Source organism: Microcaecilia unicolor, chromosome 4 (genome assembly GCF_901765095.1).
Source record: "Microcaecilia unicolor chromosome 4, aMicUni1.1, whole genome shotgun sequence".
Classification (NCBI taxonomy): Eukaryota; Metazoa; Chordata; class Amphibia; order Gymnophiona; family Siphonopidae; genus Microcaecilia; species Microcaecilia unicolor.
In genome coordinates this window covers 246,827,597-246,855,329 of record NC_044034.1, presented here as the reverse complement: position 1 = coordinate 246,855,329, position 27,733 = coordinate 246,827,597, and the positions used below count along the sequence as shown (strand labels likewise).

The window sequence follows — 27,733 nt, the reverse complement described above, 5'->3', positions numbered from 1 at the left end:
CCATACAGTTTCAAAGTTTTTGGGAACACCTACGGTCCTCACATTATTCCTTCAAAAATTATTTTTCGGATCATAGTTTAAATGTAGATTCTTTATTAGATTCAAGTAGTCTTGAGAATGTTCACATTGTCAAAGAAAGGGTACAGCAGTCTAGCTAAGCTACTAAGGAGGGCTTTTAAACTATGTTTTGCAGTAATGGGTGAACAAAGTCCCCATTTGTCCAATCTATACTAAATTTCTTAACAGAGGTGCTGTGTATGCATCCTAAGTTCTGCCTAGGTAACGTTATGATGAAGCAACATGCAAATAAACATGAACAAGTCCTATATATGCTGGGGTTGCAAAGCAGCTGTCACTTTATTTTTGGAGTGGACTGGAGACCTTAAAGTTCATCTAGGGTTTTTTTTTTTAAAACCCCATAAGCTTCAGGAAAGTAAAACAAATATCCATTGACCCCTAGATTCCAGTTCCATAAAGATATTTTATTGGATAACTGATGGCATAATCTTACCTATATGCAAGCAGATTTGATTTTCAAAGGGCATTTCTATGACCATAATGTCTGGACTATGGCAGTATTTGTGGCCCATTTCAACTTGTTGAGATTTTTTTTAAGGCTGTGATAACTCGTGCATTCCTATCCTATTGCTGCTTACTCTGAAAAGCACACTGCCTTTTGGTGAAGTTATATTTGTTTTCCTCTTTATTTGAAAAATACTTTAGTTAGGGAGTCCTTTGTTGTAATTGATCCTCTTTTATAGAAAGCAAAGTTGCTTACATGTAACAGGTGTTCTCACATGTTTGACTAGTAATTGATGTCTTCAGAAAACGCATTAGCTAAGGATTTTCCTAAGGATTTTGTCCATGCAGCTTATGATTGTCCCATTCTCAATAGTTGCTTCTCATTCTGAGCTGTATGAATATTGACTGTAGGTTTTGTTTCCTCATTTACAGACTGAGACAACTATAGGCCTGGGTTCATATCTACAGAAAAGGTAAGAACACAGTTCTAGTCATAAAACTGCTTGGATTACAATTTCTTTTTGCTCTGAGGAATTCTTAGAATCATTTTTGTTAGAAACACACAAATACTGGAAGAAATCTTACATATTGACATCTTGTTTAGAGAATTTGTGTGTCTTGCAATAGATTTAAATGAATAGATGCCTCTTAGAGAGAGAATACTTCTCACAATGTAATCCATAACCGAGTTGTAACAAATTGTATTTCCATCATTCACAATGTATTGTAAGCCACACTGAACCCGCAAATAGGTGGGAAAATGTGGGATACAAATGCAATAAATAAATATATAAAATATCCATCTAATACAATTTAAACCTCTCAAAAAAAAAATTTAGGAACTGCAGTTTTGAAAGCAACCCTTGCTTCATGGCATAGTACATACCCTGAATGGGCTCTGAAAAGCATTAAGGATGGGACAGTGGCTAGTGCTGGCAGATTCTTAAACTTGCAGAACATTTTTTTTATAACCACACGTGCCTCTATTGTTGTGGTGTATCTGCAAGAATATATACCTCTTCTCTTCCCTCCAGCTCCCTTTAAATTCCCAGTTGGCGTACAGCAGCCACACTAAACCCCAGTAGTTCCACAGTAACCATCTAGCCATTATTCTCTCAGACCTTTATCAGGTAAGCTCCAGCCCTGTTGCTTTGTCCGCAGCTTTCAGCACTAGTTATGGTCGGAGATTAGATGCATTCAAGTAATGTTATCTCCAAGGTATCTTGGAAGGCTTGCTGGACTGCCATGTAGCTCCTCAGAAGTTAAAACCAGAGATGTGGAAGTGATTTAGACACACTAAAACCAACAATAAAACATCTAAAATGCAAAAAAAAATCTCTCATATGTATGAAAGCTTCTATAAATTTGTACACAATTATATATATGGAAGACAAAGATCTCGGTCATAGCCATTTGCAAAAAACTATGGCTTAAGCACATCAGTGGTCAAAAACATCCATTGGAAATATATCTGATCTTGCCTCTTTGGTTGTTGGGGGAATGGTTCGTGAGCCATTGTGCCAGGGCCACCACAGTCCACTGTTGCATGCCAGCTAGCCAGTACTTCGGGGCCTTTGGGTTGAGCCATACAGGCATGGTAGCAAGCTTTTTTTGTTCTGTTTGATAGGGAGCTTGAGGGATTGCAGAGGAGCTTTTGAAATGCACCCTGGATTTCCTCCCGAACAGCCAGAGCATGAGATGGTTGAGGCCTCCATTCCCATGGCACCAGTGTTAAATTTTATGAATGGTGGTAGTTTTGTCCCTGGACCATGTTTTAGACCTGTGGTGAGCAGGCTCCCTCCTGGTAGTTGGCTAGACTTCTGCTTCCTCCACAGAACTTGAGGTAACAGGAGGGCCTAGGTGGTGTATTAGTTCCATTAGGGCCCCATATTTCTATGGTTCTCACCAAGTATTTCTGACAAGCTTCAGTGGGGAGCATCGTTATCTGTAGAAAAAATTTCCAAGGTCCCCAGGATCAGGTAGCTCAGGGGCACCTGTTGGACAAGGGTGGCCTGTTAATCTTTACCTGGCTGTGGTACACTTCCCCCACTGATTCAAGGTTGAGTTGTTTGTGATATCTGGCAATGAGAGAGCAGTGGAGGTGGATGAGCTGTATGCCTGGGCAGAACAGCACGTCTTAGTGCTCCCGGTAGCCCATTTTGACCGGTGCAGACAATATCTAGTCAAATTCTTAGTAGACAGAAGCTGGACCCTTGAGTAAGAGCTCAGTCTAGTAGCCTTCCCTCTTGTGGTGGAATGCTGGTGAGTCCTGGGGTCAACCTGATGGATGGCAACTTGCCAGAATTCCAATGCCCTCATTTTTTTCAGCTGGAGAAAAATGCTAGAGTCCATGGGAGTAGCTGCTCTGGTAAACCTATGAGCCAAGCTTCAGTTTCAGTATGTCTTTTCCCTGTTGGCTTTAAATAGGTCTGGTTGTGTGCAAGACTAACACACATCTCTTTCTGGTTGGTGTCACCGCCCTTGGCATACAGAGCTGATTCAGCCACTGATGGGCTTGCTGGGGCTTCTCCTCCAAGGGTTGGTCCTCCTTGAAGATCCAGATCCTTTTTGGCTTTAGTTTGGCCCTTGAAAGGTGTCGCTTGAGGCAGAAGAGTTTTCCCCCCTTTGTTATTGCCATCCTTCTGAAGGCGCATAAATGCTCCATGTCTTGGGCCTGTGTCAGGGTTTGGATGGTGTTTGAGAATTGGTGCTCTGACTGGGAGATGTTCTTTTGGTGAACGGACATTGCTGTCATCTTGTCCTTCTTGCAGGGTGGCCTTGAACATGGGTTGGCGCTTAATTCATTGAAGCTCCAGAAGGCATCCCTTGCCTGTTTTTAAAACAAGGCTGGAGAACTTCCATAGTGACCTAGCTGGATGTGATTCACTTCTTTTTACGTTTGTTCCCACCCCTCCAAGCAGTGGTATCCCAGTGGAACTTAGTGGTGGGCTTGACTGGACCTTCCTTTAAGCCTCTCTGGTGGCTTCTTGAGAGGCCTTACACTAAAGGCGGTATTCCTTGTGGCTATTTGCTCAGCTTTGAGGATTTTGTAGCTAAAAGTGCACTCTTGCAGAGATCTTCATTTGTCTTCTCTTCTGATGTCATTTCTTTGCATTCTATTCCTTATTTTTTGCTGGTAGTGGTCTGTCCCTTTCATATGGACTAGCTGGTTTATTTTGCAGCCTTTCATAAATCCAAGGCACAGAATGCTTCTATGATACTTACTAATCCTTTTTGGATATCGCATCATCTTTGTGCTGTTTCATGGTTCTTGTCGAAGACAGGCAGTATCAAAGTCCTCGACTGTATGCTGGATTAAGTTGACTATTGAGTCTGTTTATATTCCCAAGAAGAAAGATCTTTTTCAAGGCCTTCAGGCTTACTCCCTACAGTTTGCAAGCTGTAACCTCGGCTGAAGCTAGGATGGTGACCTCGGAGGATATTTTAAGGGCCACAGAATGGTCCTCTTTCCATTCCTTTGTTATGCGTTACAAGCATGATGTTTGAGCCTGGTGTGATGGTGCCTTTGGTAGAACAGTCCTGGAGGGTCCCCTTTCTCCCACCCTCTTGGATAAAGCTTTAGTAGCTTTAGTACATCCCATAGGCCTGTTATGGTCTTGCAGGATGATTAGGAAGGTGAAATTTTGTTCTTACTTGATGATTTAATTTCCTTGATTCCTGCTAGGCCAATCTAGGACTCACTCTGGAAGATTTAAAGGATTCCTGGTTCCACCAGCACCGGCCACTTTTTAATGCGGCTTGGTAAAAGGACCCCTAAATTTGAAGTAAACTGCTGTGCAGATATATTACTGTGACCTTAGTTCCTTTGCAAGAATTTGAACTGGCTGTAGTTGGCCAGGTGCTTAGTGTCCAGTTCAAAAATGTCAATTTTATACTATCAGCTGGGAAGCTAGTGTGATTTTGCACAAGGCAGTCATGTAATTCATCTGTGTGATCCACAGCTATTAGCAGGCAGTTTCACATTTTTCTGGCAGGAAGGAAGGAGAAATTGAAATGATTGTATTGATAAATTAAGCTAAAGGTCTTTAATTTTGTCCGAGGACAAGCAGGCTGCTTGTTCTCACGATTGGGTCGTCGTCCGCGATGGCCCAGGAGACCGGCAAAATTATTATTATTATTATTATTGCACTTGTATTCCACATTTTCCCACCTATTTGCAGGCTCAATGTGGCTTACAGAGACCTGTTATAGCAACGCCATATCAGGTTAGAGAAAACAATTGGTGTTACAAAGAGGTAAAGAAATACGGGAGAATTTGGACAAGTCGTTAATGAAAAATACTTTCTGCACTATTTTGGTTAGGTGTTGTGTTGCAGTTAGTTAAGGGTTCTCCAAAGCAATCTCCGAAGCAAAACAAAAAACCTCTCTAGAATTCTCCGGCGTGCGGGCAGAGCGCACCGTGCATGTGCGAATGGCTTCACGCCCGTTGCACGAGCGTGACATTGTCAGTTTCTTTTCATCCACATCTGAAGTGACATGGTGTTCAGCTATGTTCCTTTTGGCCCAGGAGACTTTTTGGTGCGTTACCACTTCCTTGTTTTTCTTTTTCTTCTCCCTTTTTTTGTTTTGACAAAATTAAAACAAAACAAAATTTATTTTCCCTTTATTTTCTTTAATCTTCTCACTAAAGTTTGCTTCCTTCCTTTTTTGCCGTGGCCGGCTTTTAGACTGCTTGGCTGGGTTTTGTTTTCCTTTTTTGTGCCTTTTTAATTGGCACAATCGCGTCCTTTAATTTCGCAGATGCCATTTTTCCGTCCATGTCATCGAGGACACCCAGCGGCTTTAAGCGTTGTACTCGGTGCAACCGGACCATCTTGGGTACCGACCCCCACACGTGGTCTCTTCAGTGCCTTTGGCCTGATCATCTGCCAGCTGCTTGTAAGCTGTGTCCTTTAATGAAAAAAGGGACCCAAGTGTCTCGGGAGGCTGAACGTGAAAACCTTTTTGCGGATCAGTCCTGTCCTTCCACGTCGGCATCGGTGTTGAGGTAATGGCTGCCGAACGACAATATCGCACTGGGAGCAGCGAGGCATCGAGTGGGTCTTCACTTGTCTCAAGGCCTACTGCTATGCAGGCCCCCTGGGACCAACTTTCGTCAGACCTGACCCCGAGGAGGTGTGAGGATTCCACGTCCTCCCCTTCGGTACCGAGGAGTCTCGATGATGGGCGTCGAGTGAAGGCTAAGAAGCACCGTCATCTATCTCTTTCCATGCGCGGTACTGAGGGATTTGGCACCTGAGAAGCGTCGGCGCCAAGAGGACCGCTCACCCTCTATACAGGAGGTGCAGATGCATCGGTCTTCTGGCAGCCTGGTACCGGCTCTCGAGCCCCCTCACGATCTGACACTGACTCCTGCACCGGCTCCCCAGCCTTTTCCGATGGAAGCTCTTGACGAGCGCATCAGGGCCCTTCTTCCAGAGCTTCTGGAGTGGTTGCTGCAACAGTCCACTTCGGTGCCAGGGGTGCTTGCGCCTTCTGCACTGACTGTTGAAGCGGCATCTGGTCCTTCACCTGTTGTGAGGTCCCCGTCCTCTGTGCCGCTTGCAGCATCGGTGTTGGCTGCCACCCGGGTTGACTCTCTGGCGCCGGCAGAGGAAGCTTCGCCGCAAGTCCAGGCAGGGGTCGACTTCTCGACATCCCCCTCGAGGTCGTCGTTCCTCAACGTCGAGACAGGCTCGGGTTCGGGCTGCTGTTAGAGAGCTTTTGTCCGATACCGATGATGAGTGGTCATGGGAGGAAGAGGAAGATTCCAGATACTTTTCTGAAGAAGAGTCATATGGGGTCCTCTCTGATTCTACTCTGCCCATTGAAAGAAGTATGTCTCCACCTGAGAGTCTTTCTTTTTCCTCCTTTGTTCTGGATATGTCTAAGGCTATTCCCTTCCTTATGGAGGTTGTGGATGAGCCCAGGGCCGAGATGCTCGAGGAGAGCTGGTAATGGTGAAGTCTCAATTACCTCACAATTCCATGGTTGTGGATTCTGCTCTCAGAAGAGCCAAGAGTACTAGGGACTATGCCTCGGCGCCCCCAGGCAGATAGTCTAGGACCTTGGATTCTTTTGGGAGAAAAACATATCAGGCCACTATGCTCGCAGCCAAGATTCAAACATACCAGCTCTACATGAGCATCCACTTGTGGAACTCGGTGAGGCAACTGTCCAGTTTGATTGAAGCACTTCCTCCGGAGCTCGCCAAACCTTTTCACCCAGGTGATCCGGCAGCAGAAGGCGTGTTGAAAATTCCTGGCCAGGGGTACTTACGACACTTTTGATGTGGCATCCCAAGTAGCTGCTCAAGGTATAGTGATGATCAGACTCTCATGGCTGCGTGTCTCTGACCTGAATCATTCGGTCCAGCAGCGAATGGCGGATGTTCCTTGCCGGGGGATAACCTTTTTGGCGAAAAAGTAAAGGATATGGTCGATCAGATCAAGAAACAACATGATGCTATGGATTCTCTCCCCCGTCGGGCGTCTTCTGCTACCACCTCCTCATCTAGGAGATTTGGGGGGGGGGGGGGGAAGAGAAGTGTTCCCTATTCCTATAATAGGAGTAGGTACACTCCTGCTTCTCGGCAGCCTGTCCAGGCTCAGTCCCAGCGCGCTCGTTCCCGTCAAGGGCGTGTGACTAAGGCCTCTTCGGCTCCCCAACAAAAGCTTTCAGCGATCGGCTGTCAAATCACATTATTCAAATTCAGACAGACAATCAGGTTGCCATGTACTACATCAACAAGCAGGGGGCACCGGATCTCGCCCCCTGTGTTGGGAAGCTGTCCAGATGTGGCTTTGGGCTTGCCGTCATGGCATGTTTCTCCAGGGCACATATCTGGCAGGCGTAAACAATAGTCTGGCCGACAGGCTGAGCAGGATCATGCAACCTCATGAGTGGTCGCTCAACTCGGGCATAGTGTGCAAGATCTTCCAAGCGTGGGCAGGTACCCCCTCTGTGGATCTTTTTGCCACTCAGTCAATCGCAAAGTTCCTCCGTTCTGTTCTAGGCTTCAGGTCCATGACAGACTAGCGTCAGATGCCTTTCTCCATTGGGGGAAGGGCCTTCTGTATGCATATCCTCCCATACCTCTGGTGGGGAAGACTTTGCTGAAACTCAGGCAAGACCACGGAACCATGATTCTGATTGCTCCTTTTGGCTGCGTCAGATTTGGTTCCCTCTTCTTCTGGAGTTGTCCTCCGAAGAACCGTGGAGATTGGACTGTTTTCCATCACTCAGAACGAGGGGGCACTTCTGCATCCCAACCTCCAGTCTCTGGAAGGGGAGTTGCTGTCGGGAAACACACAATCTCCAATTGGCTAGCAGATTGCATTTCCTTCACTTATGCCCAAGCTGGGCTGACTCTTGAGGGTCATGTCACGGCTCATAGTGTTAGAGCCATGGCAGCGTCAGTGGCCCACTTTAAGTCAGCCACTATTGAAGAGATTTGCAAGGCTGCAACGTGGTCATCAGTCTACACATTCACATCTCACTACTGCCTTCAGCAGGATACCCGACGCGACAGTCGGTTTGGGCAGTCAGTGCTGCAGAATCTGTTTGGGATTTAGAATCCAACTCCACCCCCCTAGACCCATTTTTGTTCTGTTCCAGGCTGCACTCTCAGTTAGTTGTTTATGGTTTCAGGTCAATCTCAGTTATGTCCTCACCGTTGCGATGCCCAATTGACCAATCTTTATTGTTTTGAGTGAGCCTATTTGCTTGGGATACCCCACATGTGAACAAGCAGCCTGCTTGTCCTCGGAGAAAGCGAAGATACATACCTGTAGAAGGCATTCTCCAAGGACAGCAGGCTGATTGTTCTCACAAACCCGCCCACCTCCCATTTGGAATTATTTATTTCTTTATATGCTTTTTGATTTAACTGACTAGATGTGCTCACATGACGGGCGGGAAATCAGTCCGGGCATGCGCACTTGCACACACGCCAGAAGACTCTGGCAAAACTTTGTTTTATTTTATTTGCAAAATACTACTACTACTATAAAATCATTTCTGCAGCGCTTCACAATTAAACATGAAGAAAGACAGTCCCTGCTCAGAAGAACTAAATCTAAATCAGGACAGACAGGACCAATTCCTTGGCCGACGCGGACGTCGACCCACATGTGAGAACAATCAACATGCTGTCCTTGGAGAATACCTGCTACAGGTAAGTATCTTTCCTGTATCGCTGCAGGAAAACTTCTGTTGGTGGGGCTTGGGGACCCCTGCCAGTCAAACCAGCAGACCTTGGGGGGCCCAGGCCCCAAGACTCTCTCTGTGGCTACACCACTGGGACAAGGGCTACCCAATACCATCTTAATCTCCTTACATATTATAGTGCTTGCATAAGTACATACTCTGGATTTTCAGTAACCATTGCTAAAGTGGTGGTCAGAAATTTTGCATTCTGGGTATAAGGCGAGGTTGAAGTTACCATCCTAGATGACTTCCAGATAGGGACTGGCAAAGCAGAGTGTACCTAAAGAAGTGGGGCAAACAAGGCAGATAATGAAACTAAAGCAAGGATACAAATTAAAGCAAGGATACAAATTATATAATAATTTCATAGCGAAGGTAAAAAATAAAAGGGCTAGAACAAGAGAAGAGGTAGAGGAAAATTCAAATTTGCCAAAATTTGAAATGAAATGAATTCGATGGATACTTGAGACAGTAATAAATACATTCAGATTCCAGGCTCTTGGAGACACATACAAGACATATATTCCAATTTCGATCATTTCTTGGAGGTAGGCCTTTGGGCATAAATGTGGCCTCTCCTCCTTTCTTGTAATTTGTATTTCTTTTTCAGGTGTTTGAAGCTTAGATGTTTGACTTTAGAATTGCTTTAAAAGTCACAACAAATTCATACAAAATAAACTCAAGATTAGCATTATTATACATTTAAAGGTATAATAATGCCCTTGTGCCAAAAAAGACAAGGAGATTTTGCCCCATTTTAGACCTGAGAGCCCTGAACAAATTCCTTGTCAAAGAAAAGTTCAGAATGATTTCTCTGGGCACCCTTCTTCCTATGATTCAGGAAAAGATTGGCTATGATCTCTGGACTTAAAGAATGCCTATCTTAGAGGTGCTTACGTTTCGCTTCATGTTTTGTACAGAATTATTTGAAAGGTACTTACCTACCTGCCATGCTCAACTTGTAAAACTGGTAAACAAATTTGTTCCATCTTTCAGTCTTATGTTAAGAATGTCAATTTGCTAAATTATGTGGTCTGTGGTAGTGCAGAGAGTTTACTTGGCTTGGTGTATTTAAGAAGTCCAGCTCTTGAAGTGCTTGAATTTAACCAGCTTGCTTTCGGAAACCTCCAAAGAGCTGAGAAATAGTGGCAGGCTCAATGCGGCTTACATGGGGCAATGGAGGGTTAAGTGACTTGCCCAGAGTCACAAGGAGTTGCCTGTGCCTGAAGTGGGACTCAAACTCAGTTCCTCAGTTCCCCAGGACCAAAGTCCACCACCCTAACCACTAGGCCACTCCGCCACTTGTGTGTTGTAAATTGTAGTTTTGAAGGCATCTTTTACCTTAAGGTTACAGTAAAACCTTTGGAATAGTTTTAAGGCATGACATAGAAGTACATGGATTGTTCTTTTACACTTCTTTGCACATTTGTCAGAAAAAAAAAGGGCAATTACATTTTTGTTTGCAGTGCACTCTGAATGTATTGCAGACACCTTTTAAATAGTTCATTTTTGATAGTCTTTAAACAGAATATCTCTGCTTTGCAGCTTAGTTTCTCTGTACTTGAGTACAGAATTCATTGCTTTGAATCAGTTGATGCTGTGGTGTAATATACAAATAATTGTTACTAATGCTAAGGTAGGGCATTGTTAAATGATTATAAGCTTTAAAGTGTTTGAAATTAAAACATGTCAACGTTTAAAAATATATTCTGGATAAGTTATTAAGAATGAGAGTTGGAGAGAAATGAGTTCTGAAAACGTGTTTATGCATTGTTCTTCCTTGCTTGAGGCTGCTGGACAGAAAAGAGCTGCCATCTATGCTTTGAAGCATGTAATTTTATCCCACACAGAACTATTTATATTTTTGAACTGATGGCAACATTTATGCAAAGCTACAGGTGCTTGACCAGCCACTTCTATTCTAAAATAGTTAGTCAAATTAGAAAAACAAAATCTTCATGTAAGTTTACTGAATTAAAAGTGTGTTTATTTTTTTAGTCAAATGTAAAAAATCACATTCCATTGCTGGTCAGGTTTGTGTACAATTAAGTGGTGGACAATTTTAGGCAAAGGCAAAAGATCAACATTAATAGACAATACTAAAATCATTCTAAAACACCAAATTAAAATTGCCTCTGATAAAGCAAAAGTTGGAAGAGGTCATCAAATGTACCTCTGTCCCTACATAGGATCCACTGTACTTTATCATCCCTTGACAAATATTCTCCTAACCTGCCATTAAGAAACCACCATGATAGGGATGTGATGGAGATACTAACACCCCTCGTACCTCTGTAGGTAACTTGTGCTTTTTATCTTTATAGTTCTTGCTAATATTTAGCCTAATTATTCCTATCGCTTATAAACCCTTTACTTTACTGGGGATAAGTTATTCATGTACTAGAAGACCATAAATTCCCGAGTAGAAATTTTCTCTTTCAAAAAAATAAAAAAAAATAGAGAGATTAGGTGATATACCCATGAAGCTACAAAGTAGTGTGTCTAAAACAAATAGGAGAAAATATTATTTCACTCAGTGCATAGTTAAGCTTTGGAAAGTGTTGCTGGAAGATGTAGTAAAAGCAGCAAAGCTGAGTTTAAAAGAGGTTTGGACACGTTCCTGGAGAAGGGCACTAGACTCTTAAGGTAGTCTTGGGGAAAGCCGCTGCTGATCCCTGGGGTAAGTACATAAGTATACTTGCCATACTGGGAAAGACCAAAGGTCCATCAAGCCCAGCATCCTGTTTCCAACAGTGGCCAATCCAGGTTACAAATACCTGACAAGATCCCCAAAAAGTACAAAACATTTTATACTGCTTATCCCAGAAATAGTGGGTTTTCCCCAAGTCCATTTAATAATGGTCTATGGACTTTTCCTTTAGGAAGCCGTCCAAACCTTTTTAAAACTCTGCTAAGCTAACCGCCTTTACTACATTCTCTGGCAACGAATTCCAGAGTTGAATTATATGTTGAGTGAAGAAAAGTTTTCTCCAATTCGTTTTAAATTTACTACATCGTAGCTTCATCGCATGCCCCCTAGTCCTAGTATTTTTGGAAAGCGTGAACAGACGCTTCACATCTACTCGTTCATCTCCACTCATTATTTTATAGACCTCTATCATATCTCCCCTCAGCCGCCTTTTCTCCAAGCTGAAGAGCCCTAGCCGCTTTAGCCTTTCCTCATAAGGAAGTCGTCCCATCCCCTTTATCATTTTCGTCGCCCTTCTCTGCACCTTTTCTAATTACACTATATCTTTTTTGTGATGTGGCAACCAGAATTGAACACAGTATTCGAGGTGCAGTCGCACCATGGAGCGATACAAAGGCATTATAGCATCCTCATTTTTGTTTTTTGTTCCTTTCCTAATAATACCTAACATTCTATTTGCTTTCTTAGCCGCAGCAGCACACTGAACAGAAGGTTTCAACATATCATCAACGACGACACCTAGATCCCTTTCTTGGTCCGTGACTCCTAACGTGGAACCTTGCATGACGTAGCTATATTTCAGGTTCCTCTTTCCCACATACATCACTTTGCACTTGCTCACATTAAATGTCATCAGCCATTTAGACTCCCAGTCTCGTAAGGTCCTCTTGTAATTTTTCACAATCCTCCCGTGATTTAACGACTTTGAATAATTTTGTGTCATCAGCAAATTTAATTACCTCACTAGTTACTCCCATCTCTAGGTCATTTATAAATATGTTAAAAAGCAGCGGTCCCCTGGGGATTTAAATGGTCAGTATTCTCAATGGTGAATACTGACCATATAACTCTACTCTCTGTTTTCTTTTAACCAGTTTTTAATCCACAATAGAACACTACCTCCTATCCTATGACTCTCCAATTTCCTCTTGAGTCTTTCATGAGGTACTTTGTCAACGCCTTCTGAAAATCCAGATACACAATATCAACTGGCTCACCTTTATCCACATGTTTGTTTACCCCTTCAAAGAAATGTAATAGATTTGTGAGGCAAGATTTCCCTTCACTAAATCCATGTTGACTTTGTCTCATTAATCCATGCTTTTGAATATGCTCTGTAATTTTGTTCTTAATAATAGTCTCTACCATTTTGCTCGTCACAGACATCAGACTCACCTGTCTATAATTTCCTGGATCTCCTCTGGAACCTTTTTTAAAAATCGGCGTTACATTGGCCACCCTCCAGTCTTCCGGTTCCACTCTCGATTTTAAGGATAAATTACATATTACTAACAATACTCCACAAGCTCATTTTTATTTATTTATTTATTGCATTTGTATCCCACATTTCCCCACCTATTTGCGGGCTCAGTGTGGCTTACAATACATTGTAATTTTTCAGTTCTATCAGTACTCTGGGATGAATACCATTCGGTCTAGGAAATTTGCTACTCTTCAGTTTGTAGAACTGCCTCTTTACATCCTCCAGGTTTACAGAGAACTCATTAGGTTTCTCTGACTCGTCAGCTTTGAATACCATGTCTGACACCGGTATCCCACCCAAATCTTCCTCCATGAAGACCGAAGCAAAGAATTCATTTAATCTCTCCGCTATGACTTTGTCTTCCTTGATCGCCCCGTTTACTCCCTGGTCATCTAGCGGTCCAACCGATTCTTTTGCTGGCTTCCTGCTTTTAATATACCTAAAAAAAGTTTTACTATGTGTTTTTTGCCTCCAACGCAATCTTTTTTTGAAGTCCCTCTTAGCCTTCCTGATTGCAATTCCCTTTTAGGCTGGAGCACCAACCTCAATGTTCACAATTGAGTTTAATTTGACCGTGATTCTTTTCTCGATGTCCAAGAAGACCCCCAGTGGCTTCAAATGGTGACACCAAGGGTGCGTACAGATTTTATGCCATCCTCATTGGTACCAAAGGACTGCGATGTTACACATTGGGGGAAGCCCAAGAAGCATAAGCATCGGTCCTTGTTGACGCATGGTGTCGGAAGCTCCGGTGCATCAACATCACTGATACCTGAGAAGCACTGGCACCGGGAGGAGCACACTCTCTCTTTGAGAGATGTGCTGGTACACAAGTCTCTGAGCAGCCAGGTCCCTGCTCCTGGTTCAGCATCAATGCCTTCTCAGACTGTCTGTCTTCTGGCTCATGCATCGAGGGCATGTGTCAACTATGAATCAGCCCCAGATTCTGCCTGTGGAGAGATCCTCAACACCAGCACCTCGAAGGGTGTCAACGTTGATATAAACATTGACACATGCAGTACTGCTCTGAAGGTCAGGGGAGGAAGCTTCCATAGAGTCTGAGGGTAGGGCTTTACCTCGGCACTCATCAGTGCATGGGTGTAGTTCTGGTCAGCCGAGGCAGGCACAGACTCACTCAGTCCAATCAGAGTATGGTGAGGAGTCTGAATGGGATCATTCATTAGACTCAGAAGAAGATCCTCATTACTTCTCAGAGGAAGAGTCTTATGGGATACGTACTGATCCCTCCTCACATGAAGAGAGATGTACATCTCCACCTGAAGATCATCTCACTGGTTTTGTCAGAGATGACTTCTCACATGCCATTTAATTTGAAACAGAGGAGGCACCCAGGGCAAAAATGTTATCTCTACTGCACTATGAGTCACTTTCTAATGAAGGGGTCATGGTAACATTGCATCCTAACCTTAAAGATGCACTGAGGAAGAACTGGGAACCTCACCTCTCAGTGCAGGTTGCACCTAAGAAGGTGGATATGCAGTTTTGTATCCAGAAGGCTCCTGGCTTTGAGAGGGCTCAACTGGCTCATTACTCTTCATTTGAGGTCGGATTAGACAACCAGCTAGGAGCTCCAGGACTCGTGTTTCGGCTCCCCTGGGTAGAGGGGTTTGGACACTAGACTCTTTTAGGAGGAAAGCTTTTCAGGCCTCGATGCTCATTGCCTGCATCCAGTCCTTCCCAGCTCTACATGAGCCTTTACTTGCAGTTTTTACTATGCAGTATACTTAGTTTCATGGATTCTCTCCCACAGCAGAAGGCTGCAGAGCTTCGCCAGTTGGTCAGTAGGCAGCTGGAGTGTACAAAGTATCTGGTCAGGGCCTTGTAAGATTCTTTTGACATTGCACCCAGACTCTTCAACATAGGTATGGGCTTCATATACTCTAATGGCTGCATGTGTCTGACCTGGAACCAGAAGTTCAGGAGAGGTTGGTGGATGTGCCTTGCCAAGGAGGCATCTTTTTGGGGATAAAGTGGAGGAGGTTGCTGACCTCATTAAGAAGGATACTGATATTATCCAAACCCTATCTCTGCACCCTCCAGCTGCAACCTCTTCATCTTGGAGGCTTTTGAGTAGTCCTAGGCAGCGAACCTACTGCTCTCAATGGCATAGGTTTCTGCCTCCTTGCTCTGCCCAGAACTTCCCAGGCCCAATGTTCTTGACCTTGCCAGTCGAGCTCGGAAGTCTCAGCCAGCTCCCCAGTCAAAACAAGGAACAAGCTTTTTTACTGGCTTTAGGAGAGTGTAGCTGCACTCAAAGTAATCCTGGAGAAGACTACATTTTTTTCTACAGAGGTGGTCCATTGTAACCGCCAAACCAGTGGGTTCTTCAAATAGCCTGTCTCAGTTACACCCTGTATTGGTGTCAAAGACCACCAAATTGTCCACCAAGAGCATCGTTCATCAGATTTTGGAACAAGCAGATACTTGTAGAGGAAATCTCTGATCTTCTGCGGGCCAGTGTGGTCAAACCCATGCTGCCAGGGGAAGAAGGGAAGGATTCTATTCCAGGTACTTTCTTATGCGTAAAAAGATTGGGGGGGGGGGGGATTTGCCCCATCATAGACCTAAGGGTCCTGAACAAATTCCTGGTGAAAGAAAAGTTCAGAATGATTTCCCTGGGCACCCTTCTTCCCATGATTCAGGAAAAAGATTGGCTTTGCTCTCTTGACTTAAAAGATGCCTATACCCAGATTTTGATGCATCCCAGTCACAGGCAGTATCTCAGGTTCCAAATAGGGAAACATTACTTCCAGTATCACGTTCTGCCTTTTAGCCTTGCGTCAGCTCCCAGGATTTTCACCAGATCTCTAGTGGTAGTTGCAGCGTATTTGTTCAGTTTGGGAGTGTATGTGTTACCCTATCTGGATGATTGACTGGTCAAGAGCACATCACAGGATGGCGTGACAGTCAATACACCTAACTATTTGCTTATTGTACATATTAGGGTTTGTCATAAACCATCCCAAGTCCCACCTTCCCCCGGTCCAACGATTAGAGTACATAGGAGCCCTGCTCAATACATTGTAGTCTTGGGGCTTTTCTTCCGCAAGTGAGAGCAGAGACCTCAACAGCTCTAGCTTCACAATTCGAAAGCAGCAAACAGGTCGCAGCTCAACAAATGTTGAGATTGATAGGCCACTTGGCCTCAACAGTACATATCACTCCCATGCCACAGCCTCATTTGAGAGTGGCCCAGTAGTCTCAGGCAGCTGGGAATCTAACTGATGTAATCCAGATTCCACCAGAGATGACTCACGCCCTTCTCTGGTGGACAGTTCGATCAGATTTGACTGTGGGACTACCATTCCAAATTCCACCTCCTCAGAGGGTGCTAACAACAGATGCATCCAACCTGGGATTGGGAGATCATGTAGATGGGCTTCATACCCAAATAACTTGGTCTGCTTATGAAACAGATTTCCATATCAACCTTATTGAGCTGAGGGCCATTTGGAACGCTTAAAAGGCTTTCAGAGATTGGCTTCTGAACCGAAGTTATTCTTATTCATATAGATAACTAGGTTATAATCTGTGTGAACAAGCAGGGGGGTACAGGATCCTACCCCTTGTGTCAGGAAGCAGTGGGTGTGTGGTCCTCCGAGCCACATATGTACTAGGAAAGTAAAGTTGCCTGGCTGGCAGACAGACTGAGTAGGGTTTGGAACCGTACGAGTGGTCAGTATAGGAGTAGCCTACAAGATCTTACGAGAGTGGAGCATTCCCTCGATGGATTTTATTTGCCACTCATCACAATAACAACTTCCCCCAGTTCTGTTCTAGGCTCAGATCACATGACAGACTAGTGTCAGATGTCTTTCACTTACATTGGGGAAGGGTCTTCTATATGTGTATTCTTCAGTACCTCTCATAGAGAAGACTTTGCTGAAACTCAAGCAAAGCCAGAGAACTATGATCCTAATCACCCCTTACTGGTCAATGTAGATCTGGTTTCCTTTTCTGGAGTTGTCTTTTGAAGATCCATGGAGATTAGAGTATTTTCCAATCCTCATCACGCAGAACGAGGGATCCCTTCTGCATCCTAACCTTCAATCCCTGGCCCTTATAGCTTGGATGTTGAGAGCATAGAATTCGAATCGTTAGATTTGCCGGAGGGTATCTCTCGCATGTTGCTGGCTTCCAGGAAAGACTTCACTAAGAGGTGTTACTCATTTAAGTGGAGGAAGTTTGCCATCTGGTGTGAGGGCAAGACCTTATAGCCCCTCACATGCCCTATACAAAAACTTCTTGAATATCTCCTGCACCTCTGAGTCTGGTTTGAACACAACTCTGTCAGTGTTCATCTAAGTGCAGTTAGTGCTTATCACCATGTGGGAGGTAAAGTCATCTCTGTACAACCTCTAGTTGTTTGCTTCATGAGAAATTTGCTATTGACAAAGCCCCCTATCAGACCTACAACTGTCATGGGATCTCAACATTGTCTTCACCCAACTGATAAAAAAAATCCTTTCGAGCCACTTGACTCCTGTCATCTGAAGCGTGGGCTATGTCAGGAAGAGAATCTCTTTGGAGATAAAATAGTAGAAGCTGTGCAAGCAGTACTGTGACACCTAAGACCCATTCTGGGCAAACGTCTGACCTGAAGCCTCCTCTTACAGAAGGTGTAGTGCTGGGCAAAGGAGATCCTACTGCTTGTAGGGGTTTTGACCTCCTCCAAAATAACATAACCATATGTATTCATTCTAGATGATCTACTGGTAGAAGGGAGTTTACAATTTATTTTGCAAATTATGGTGCCTTATAACCTTAGACTGGTAGGTTCTAAATATTATCCAATTGGGGAACCATCTACAGTTATTCAGCCTTCCTCCAAATTGCCCTCAGCATCAGGAAATACAGAGGAACTCTGTTCCCTCTTAGAAGCCAATGCGATAGAACCTTTTCATGAGGGAGAAGAGGGCAGGGTGCTGAAGTTAAGATGTGGGATAATTTATGACGAACACTAGTGTGTAAGCCCATCACTGCAATTGGAATTCATTAGATCCCAGTTAGACATAACTTGGGCATCAGCCTTCCACAACAAAGGATCATCAGGTTAGGATCCATAGTGGAGGAAGTTTAAAAGGAGTCAAGTATCAGCATGGTAAATGTTAAGGAAGTTTGGTCACATGGCATCCACTATATACATTGGCATCCACAGTATACATATCACCCATGGCACATCTCATTTTAAGACAAGCTTAATGGATCTTATCCACACAGTAGTGTTCTCACCAGAAATGTTTGCCGTGTGGTATGAAGGAATAGGCATACAGGGGTGGGTGGTCCTTGGACTAGGAGGTAGCCCGCAAGATTTTTTTTTTTTTTTTTTGAGTGGGGCACCCCACCACCCCAGTAGATCTTTTCACCACTCCTTTCAACAAGAAAGTCCCTCAGTTCTGTTTCAGGATAGGGACACATGTCAAATTAACCTCTGCCTTCCTCCTTCACTGGGGGGGGGGGGGGGGGGGGGGGGGAGGGGAGAGTCTTCTATATATGTATCTTCTGATACCTCTAATACAAAACATTTTTGTAACTGGAGTATAAACCTGGATTTATACTCCAGTTTCAAAAATATTTTGAAAATTAAAAAAGAAATGAAAAAATTATGAAGTTTACTTAAAATGTGGAGGTTTTTTGACCCATGATAATACTGGAGTCTATAAAGTGCCGGCATGAAGAAATTACTCTTGCTGCTGTGCAACAACTTTTGAAGTCTTTTTTTCCATTAATAATAAAAGAATTCTAAAAAGTTCTAAATTTTCACAGTGTGAATGAATGAAAAGTTGTGAATTTTTGTTTTCAGCTTTAGTTGTCTATTCTAAGAAATTTTTTGCTGAATGAGTGTCGAGTTTTGTTGGAGAGGAAAACGTGCCATTGTCATACTGTAATTGTGCACTTTTCAAAATAATTTTTTTAATGAGTAGGAGCTGGCAGAATACTATTTTATATAGCTGGTGGTATGAACTTTTGTAACATAACACAGATGTTACCTATATATATATATATATATATATATATATATATATATATATATACTGTACGTTAGAGACAGTTACTTTCTCTTGAACAGGAAGAAAGGGGTTATGATAAACTTGGAAAAAGAAACTGAATTTTGCATGAAACCTCAGTAACAGGTGTTCATGAGCATAAATTAAGTGTATTATTTTAAAAGCCTTATTCATAAACAATGAGTTCAGTGATTTACCAGCAGGTCATGAGAGAGTGCATTCTGATAGTAAAAGAACTAACCTCATTTTAATCAAAATAGTGAACTGTCTCAATTATTCTGTATACGTATAGCTTAGGAAAATGTCCCTCTTCTATGTTCTGTGAAGACTCAAAAAGATGTAACATTTTGAAAACCATGGAATCAAGGAGATTGGCCCCAGTGTATGCCAACAAAATGGGAACAGCATATTACTGAAAGCATTAACTTATTTTTAAACTACAAAACCTTTGGCCTTATTTCCTTTAAAGGTCCATTTTCAAGATTGGAAAAGTATTGGGCACTGGGTCACCTTGGTCCCTAAAACTCTGCTTCCTTGTCATCAAGCAGATGAAGCCATTACGTATGGGTTGTGTCCATCAACCAGCAGGGGGAGATAGAGAGCACTCAAATTTCACAGTGCCACATGGTCAGCTAGCTCCACTCATTGTTGCCAGGTGGGCGGTTTTACTGCCCAATTGGGCGGGTTTTCGCCGGCCACGGGATGCGGTTTTTTGGGCGATTTTCCCATCGCCACTGTGCGAGTTCGGCGGTTTTTTCCGGGGCTTCTATTGGTCCAATTCGGTCCAATAGAAGCTTTTCAGGGGCTTCTATTGGTCCAATTTGGACCAGGGATGACGTAGGGGGCGGGGCTAGTGACGTGGGAGGCGGGGTTAGTGACACGGGGGCGGGGTTAGGTGGTGCGGGGCGGGGTTAGTGGCGCGGGAGACGGGGATTGGCTACGGGAGGTTTTTGGGCGGGTTTACGGCTCGTTTTGGGCTGGAAAAATTTTTCCCAGCTGGCAACCCTGGCTCCACTGCCTCTTCAGTATTCTCTATTGCCCCAAGCAGGGTGGTTGCAGCTTGATCAAGCTCCTTAAAAAATCTGCCTGGGGGTGGCTCCTGGCTTGCCAGTTGTTAGCTGGGGTGTTAGAGGCTATAGCAGCTTCACTTTAAAGGCACATAGGTTAGTCCTTTCCCTGCCTTACCCATCCCCCCAGTGGATGTGAGCACATTAGTTTCACTTTTCCCTGCTCTTTCCCACTCTATACTTGGTGGATGCAGGCACATTGGTTCACCTTTCCCTGCCTTTCCCACTGTTCTGTACCTCCGGAGTTGATTTGATTGCCTCTTTTGCTGTTTTCTCTGCTTTCCTCAGTGTTAAAAAAAAAAAAAAAAAAAAGCAAGAGGTTTTCTTCAGTTTCTACAGCGTGACCGGAGCTTGTATACTCGGTCCAGTGAGGTAAGAGTGTTTTCTGACTCCTCCGGGGAGGGCCCATGAATGGGACGTTTTTGGCGCAAAGCCGCCGTTTTGAATTTTCCGCCGTTTTTCGGCAATGGCTGCAGAGAGTGTTAAGCGCTGTTCCAAGTGGCAAGCGCAGATCAGCAGTGGGGCTCTGTAAAACATGCTGTTCAGGCGTAAGAGCCGGCCCGAGCATGGCGAGCGATGATTCTTCCCGCTCGGTGGAGGTGGCAGTGGGCGCCATTTTGAAAGCACCACATTGCGCGACCCCCGCTGAGGCTGAGGGTCTGGAGACCGGAGGTGGCCCTCGAATTGAGGCTGGCCAAAGAGCTACTAGCCCCAGACTGGAACCGGGTGCCCAGGGCGAGTTTTTCTCCCCTGACTTTGTATTATTGCTTCATAATGCATATATGCTTAAAAGAGCTCAGCCACAGGGGTTTTCTATGGCCCCCCCTTACTGCCCCTCCGGTGGATGCAGGCCTGGGATTGCCCTCTGAGGCGTTTTTCCCTGATAGCTGGCTGCAAGAGAAGCGCAGAGGGGTAAATTCCCCCCCCCCCCCCCGTGGTCGGGATGTGGTGACTCTGAGGGGTCTGGCAGGCCCTCGTGGCCGGAGGAACCAGAGGAAGGTGCAGAAGGGGCCACTGGATCCAGATGATCCATCCGCGGTGAGGATTTTCCACCGCGAGGCGCTGCCAGCGCTTTTTTCAGATTGTCTTACAGGTCCTCTCTATTGAAGATCCTGGGAGTGGCGTGGCCTCCTCTGGAAATCCGAGGATGGGCAAGTACCAGAAAGCCTGCTTGAGCCTTTCCTTTGCATGACTCCATCCAAGAGCTTATTTCAGCTCAGTGGGCTGACCCTGAAGGACCTTTGAAAGTTTCCAGGGCTATGGGGCAATTATACCCTTTCAATGAGGAGCATTTGGCTCGCTTTGCAATACCTAAGGTGGATGCCCTAGTCACAGCTGTGACAAAGAGAACTTACCTCCCGGTTGAAGGAGGGGTTGCCCTGAAGGACATGCAAGACCGTAGACTGGAATCAACACAAACGGTCCTTTGAAATTGCTGGTCTTACTATTCGGGCGTCTGCATGCAGTTGTTATGCTGCTGGAGCCTGCCTGGCATGGTTGCAACAGCCAGTGGAACAGCCCGGTGATGGAGCGGAGCCCTTGTCTGAAGTGGCTCCGCGAATGGAGTCGGCCTTGTCCTTTTTGGCTGACACCCTTTATGATATTGTCAGAGCTTCGGCTAAACAGATGGCTGTAGCAGTGGCGGCTCGCCGTCTTCTGTGGCTACGGCATTGGGCGGCGGACATGGCCTCCAAGCAAAGGTTGGTGAAGTTGCCCTTTCAAGGCCTTCTCCTGTTGGGTGAGGAGTTGGAGAAAATTGTGAAGGGCCTGGGAGATGCTAAACCCCAGCGCTTACCCGAGAATAGGCCGCGGCCTCCCTCCAAGGGTCAGGCGGTTCACTCCTCTTATAGACCTCGCTTCTGTGAAAGTAGAAGGTACTGCCCGGGGCATTCTGCTGGGTCCACTTCTCGTGGCCGGTTTTCAGCAGAGGAACTCCTTTCGCTCGGACAAACGTTCTGCAGCAGTAGGCTCAAGACCTGAAGTTTAAGGGCGACCCTCTCAATGAGGGTACGCCGGCCCCCTCCTCAGTTCCTGTTATAGGAGGACGTCTTTCCCTCTTTCTCGAGGAGTGGGCCAAGATTACCTCAGATCAGTGGGTCTTGGACCTGATCAGAGAAGGATACCGAATAGAATTCGATGCCCCGATAAGAGACGTGTTTGTGGAGTCCTGATGCGGTTCTGCCGCCAAACGGGCAGCGGTAGAGGAGACCTTAGAAGGCTTGATTCACATTGGGGCGGTTTCCCCCCGGTGCCTCCCGTCGATTTCGGCTGCGGCCGCTACTCCATTTACTTTGTGGTGCCGCGAAAAGTTGGGTCTTTTCGCCCTATTCTGGACTTAAAAGAATTAAACAAGTCCCTAAGAGTGCGGCATTTTCACATGGAAACCCTGCGCTGCGTCATAGTGGCGGTACAGCCAAGAGAGTTTCTCACTTCTCTGAACCTGAAAGAAGCTTACTTGCACATTCCAATTTGGCCCCCGCACCAGAAGTTTCTGCGGTTTGCGGTGATGGGAAAATATTTCCAGTTTCGGGCCTTGCCTTTTGGCCTCGCCACAGCTCCCCGAACCTTTTCGAAGGTAATGGTGGTAGTAGCTGCTTTTCTCAGGCGAGAAGGTATCCGGGTTCACCCGTACCTAGACGACTGGCTCATCAGGGCGGACTCCGTAACAGAGAGCCATCAAGCTACAGCCAGAGTGGTCTCAGTACTGCAATCTCTGGGCTGGGTCATCAATGTAGCCAAAATTCTCCGAGGACAAGCAGGCTGCTTGTTCTCACTGATGGGTGACGTCCACGGCAGCCCCTCCAATCGGAATCTTCACTAGCAAAGTCCTTTGCTAGTCCTCGCGCGCCCGTGCGGCCGTCTTCCCGCCCGAAACCGGCTCGAGCCGGCCAGTCTTCTTTCGTCCGCACTCGGTACGGCTGTGTTTTTGCCGTGTCGAGCCCCGGAGAGTCGACCTCGCGCGTCCGTTATTCAGATCGACGTGTTTTTTCTTCGGAAAAGGTTTAAATTCGTTCGGAAAGTGCTCCGAAAACCCCCTTGGGTTTCGTTTGCCCCTTCCCGTACTTCCAGTCTTTGCCCCGGTAAGTTTTTTTTCGTCGTCGGGGTAGGCCTCTTTCGGCCTCGGTCGAGATTTTTTTCTCCCTCAAAGTTTTGGTGCTCTAATTCGTCATTTCGGATTTTGACTTCGCCGGCGTGATTTTTCCGCCCATGACATCGAAGCCTTCCAGCGGCTTCAAGAAGTGCACCCAGTGCGCCCGGGTAATCTCGCTCACTGATAGGCACTCGTCGTGTCTTCAGTGTCTGGGGGCCGAGCACCGTCCTCAGAACTGTAGTCTGTGTTCCCTGTTACAAAGGCGGACTCAGGTAGCGAGATTGGCCCAGTGGAACGTTTTGTTCTCGGGCTCTTCGTCGGCATCGACACCAAGGTCATCGAGTGCATCGACGTCGTCAGCGTCCAGACCTTCATCCTCGGCCACCAGTGCATCGAGTGCATCGAGGCATCGGCCCTCTGCATCGGCACCGAGACATCGGATAGCTGCATCGACGTCGGTGGTACCGGGACCTCGTCTGCTGATGTCGTCGGACGGTGGTGCATCGTCAGGAGTGCAGGTGAGGGCTGTCCATTCCCCTGCTGGAGTCGGTGAGCCTTCGGGTGGGTCTTCCCCTACCCTGAGGGCTCCTGCGGTACAGCCCCCCCGAGATCGACCTCCTTCGACCTCGGCCCCGAGGAAGCGACGGCTGGATTCTACGTCCTCCTCGTCGGTGCCGGGGAGCTCCGGTGATATGCTTCGGAAGAAGTCGAAGAAGCATCGACACCGGTCTCCTCCCCGCGTCGGCACCGAGAGCTCTGGGTCGCCGAGGGAGTCGGCACCCAGCAGGCATCGGCACAGAGAGGACCGCTCACCCTCTGTTCAGGAGGTGTCGATGCGCTCCACTCTGGACAGCCCGGAACAGCCTCCACGCCCGGAACAGGTTCTGACGTCGACGCCTGCATCGACCTCCATGCCTTTCTCTGCAGCCGCTCTGAACGAGAGCCTCCGGGCCGTTCTCCCAGAGATTCTGGGAGAGCTGTTGCGCCCTACCCCTCCGGTACCGACGGTGCTTGCGCCTCCGGTACCGTCGAGCGTGGCGCCGGCTGGCCCATCGCCCGGGGTGAGGTCCCCGACGTCGGTACCGCGTGCGGTGCCGGCTGCGGCCACCTCCCAGGAAGGCTCCCCGACTACGTCGGCGGAGGGAGCTTCGCCGATGCGGGCGAGGGAGGTCTACCTCTCGACGCCCCCATCGTGGACGTGGCTCCACTGAGTCGAGCCGGGCGAGGTTGCAGACACAGGTTCGTGAACTTGTGTCTGACACCGAAGGTGAGGCCTCGTGGGAAGAAGAGGAAGACCCCAGATATTTCTCTGACGAGGAGTCTGAGGGTCTTCCTTCTGATCCCACTCCCTCCCCTGAAAGACAGCTTTCTCCTCCTGAGAGTCTGTCTTTCGCTTCCTTTGTCCGGGAGATGTCTACGGCCATCCCCTTCCCGGTGGTTGTGGAGGACGAGCCCAGGGCTGAAATGTTTGAGCTCCTGGACTATCCTTCTCCACCTAAGGAAGCGTCCACTGTTCCCTTGCACCATGTCCTGAAAAAGACATTGCTTGCGAACTGGACCAAGCCATTAAGTAATCCCCACATCCCCAAGAAGATCGAGTCCCAGTACCGGATCCATGGGGACCCAGAGCTGATGCGCACCCAGTTGCCTCACGACTCTGGAGTTGTGGATCTGGCCCTAAAGAAGGCTAAGAGTTCTAGGGAGCATGCTTCGGCGCCCCCGGGCAAAGACTCTAGAACCTTAGACTCCTTTGGGAGGAAGGCCTACCATTCCTCTATGCTCGTGGCCAAAATCCAGTCTTACCAGCTCTACACGAGCATACACATGCGGAACAATGTGCGGCAGTTGGCGGGCTTGGTTGATGCGCTCCCCCCTGAGCAAGCCAAGCCTTTTCAGGAGGTGGTCAGGCAGCTGAAGGCGTGCAGAAAATTCCTGGCCAGAGGGGTGTATGACACCTTTGATGTTGCGTCCAGGGCCGCTGCTCAAGGTGTGGTGATGCGCAGGCTCTCATGGCTGCGTGCCTCCGACCTGGAGAATAGACTCCAGCAGCGGATTGCGGACTCGCCTTGCCGTGCGGACAATATTTTTGGAGAGAAGGTCGAACAGGTGGTAGAGCATCTCCACCAGCGGGATACCGCATTCGACAAGTTCTCCCGCCGGCAGCCTTCAGCATCTACCTCTACAGGTAGAAGATTTTTGGGGGGAAGGAGGACTGTTCCCTACTCTTCTGGCAAGCGTATGTACAATCCTCCTTCTCGACAGCCTGCGGCCCAGGCTAAGCCCCAGCGCGCTCGCTCTCGTCAGCAGCGTGCGCCTCAGCAAGGCCCCGCGGCTCCCCAGCAAAAGCAAGGGGCGAGCTTTTGACTGGCTCCAGCAGAGCATAGCCGACATACAAGTGTCAGTGCCGGGCGACTTGCCAGTCGGGGGGAGGTTGAAAGCTTTTCACCAAAGGTGGCCTCTCATAACCTCCGATCAGTGGGTTCTCCAAATAGTCCGGCAAAGATACACCCTCAATTTGGCCTCAAAACCTCCAAATTGTCCACCGGGAGCTCAGTCTTACAGCTTCCAGCACAAGCAGGTACTTGCAGAGGAACTCTCCGCCCTTCTCAGCGCCAATGCGGTCGAGCCCGTGCCATCCGGGCAAGAAGGGCTGGGATTCTATTCCAGGTACTTCCTTGTGGAAAAGAAAACAGGGGGGATGCGTCCCATCCTAGACCTAAGGGCCCTGAACAAATATCTGGTCAAAGAAAAGTTCAGGATGCTTTCCCTGGGCACCCTACTTCCCATGATTCAGGAAAACGATTGGCTATGCTCTCTGGACTTGAAGGATGCCTACACACACATCCCGATACTGCCAGCTCACAGACAGTATCTGCATTTTCAGCTGGGCACACGTCACTTCCAGTACTGTGTGCTACCCTTTGGGCTCGCCTCTGCGCCCAGGGTGTTCACAAAGTGCCTGGCTGTAGTAGCAGCGGCACTTCGCAGGCTGGGGGTGCACGTGTTCCCATATCTCGACGATTGGCTGGTGAAGAACACGTCCGAGGCAGGAGCCCTGCAGTCCATGCAGATGACTATTCGCCTCCTGGAGCTACTGGGGTTTGTGATAAATTACCCAAAGTCCCATCTTCTCCCAGCACAGAGACTCGAATTCATAGGAGCTCTGCTGGATTCTCGGACGGCTCGCGCCTATCTCCCAGAGACGAGAGCCAACAACTTGTTGTCCCTCGTCTCACGGGTGCGAACGTCCCAGCAGATCACAGCTCGGCAGATGTTGAGATTGCTGGGCCACATGGCCTCCACAGTTCATGTGACTCCCATGGCCCGCCTTCACATGAGATCTGCTCAATGGATCCTAGCTTCTCAGTGGTTTCAGGCTGCTGGGGATCTAGAAGACGTGATCCACCTGTCCACGAGTTTTCTCGAATCCCTGTATTGGTGGACGATTTGGTCCAATTTGACTCTGGGACGTCCTTTCCAAATTCCTCAGCCACAAAAAGTGCTGACCACGGATGCGTCTCTCCTGGGATGGGGAGCTCATGTCGATGGGCTTCACACCCAAGGAAGCTGGTCCCTCCAGGAACGCGGTCTGCAGATCAATCTCCTGGAGTTGCGAGCGATCTGGAACGCTCTGAAGGCTTTCAGAGATCGGCTGTCCCACCAAATTATCCAAATTCAGACAGACAACCAGGTTGCCATGTACTATGTCAACAAGCAGGGGGGCACCGGATCTCGCCCCCTGTGTCAGGAAGCCGTCAGCATGTGGCTCTGGGCTCGCCGTCACGGCATGGGGCTCCAAGCCACTTATCTGGCAGGCGTAAACAACAGTCTGGCCGACAGACTGAGCAGGATTATGCAACCTTACGAGTGGTCGCTAAACTCCCGAGTGGTGCGCCAGATCTTCCAAGCGTGGGGCACCCCCTTGGTGGATCTCTTCGCATCTCGAGCGAACCACAAAGTCCCTCAGTTCTGTTCCAGGCTTCAGGCCCACGGCAGACTGGCATCGGATGCCTTCCTCCTGGATTGGGAGGAGGGCCTGCTGTATGCTTATCCTCCCATTCCTCTGGTGGGGAAGACTTTGTTGAAACTCAAGCAAGACCGAGGCACCATGATTCTGATTGCTCCTTTTTGGCCGCGTCAGATCTGGTTTCCTCTTCTTCTGGAGTTATCCTCCGAAGAACCGTGGAGATTGGAGTGTTTTCCGACCCTCATCACGCAGGACGAAGGGGCTCTTCTGCATCCCAGCCTCCGGTCCCTGGCTCTCACGGCCTGGATGTTGAGAGCGTAGACTTTGCCTCTTTGGGTCTGTCAGAGGGTGTCTCCCGCATCTTGCTTGCTTCCAGGAAAGATTCCACTAAGAGGAGTTACTTCTTTCTGTGGAGGAGGTTTGCCGTCTGGTGTGACAGCAAGGCCCTAGCTCCTCGCTCTTGTCCTACACAGACCCTGCTTGAATACCTTCTGCACTTGTCTGAGTCTGGTCTCAAGACCAACTCTGTAAGAGTTCAACTTAGCGCAATCAGTGCATACCATTACCATGTGGAAGGTAAGCCGATCTCAGGACAGCCTTTAGTTGTTCGCTTCATGAGAGGTTTGCTTTTGTCAAAGCCCCCTGTCAAGCCTCCT

At 47.1% G+C, this 27,733-nt stretch overlaps 1 protein-coding gene across 1 annotated transcript in view; it reads left to right on the top strand.

Annotated features, from left to right (window-relative positions):
• Positions 1 to 27,733, top strand: part of TMEM131 (transmembrane protein 131) — a 489,982-nt gene that overhangs the window by 143,097 nt on the left and 319,152 nt on the right. The window contains exon 3 of the mRNA XM_030201383.1: positions 955 to 995. Within this exon, the coding sequence (XP_030057243.1) occupies positions 955 to 995 (41 nt within the window). The remainder of the gene's footprint in view (positions 1 to 954; positions 996 to 27,733) is intronic.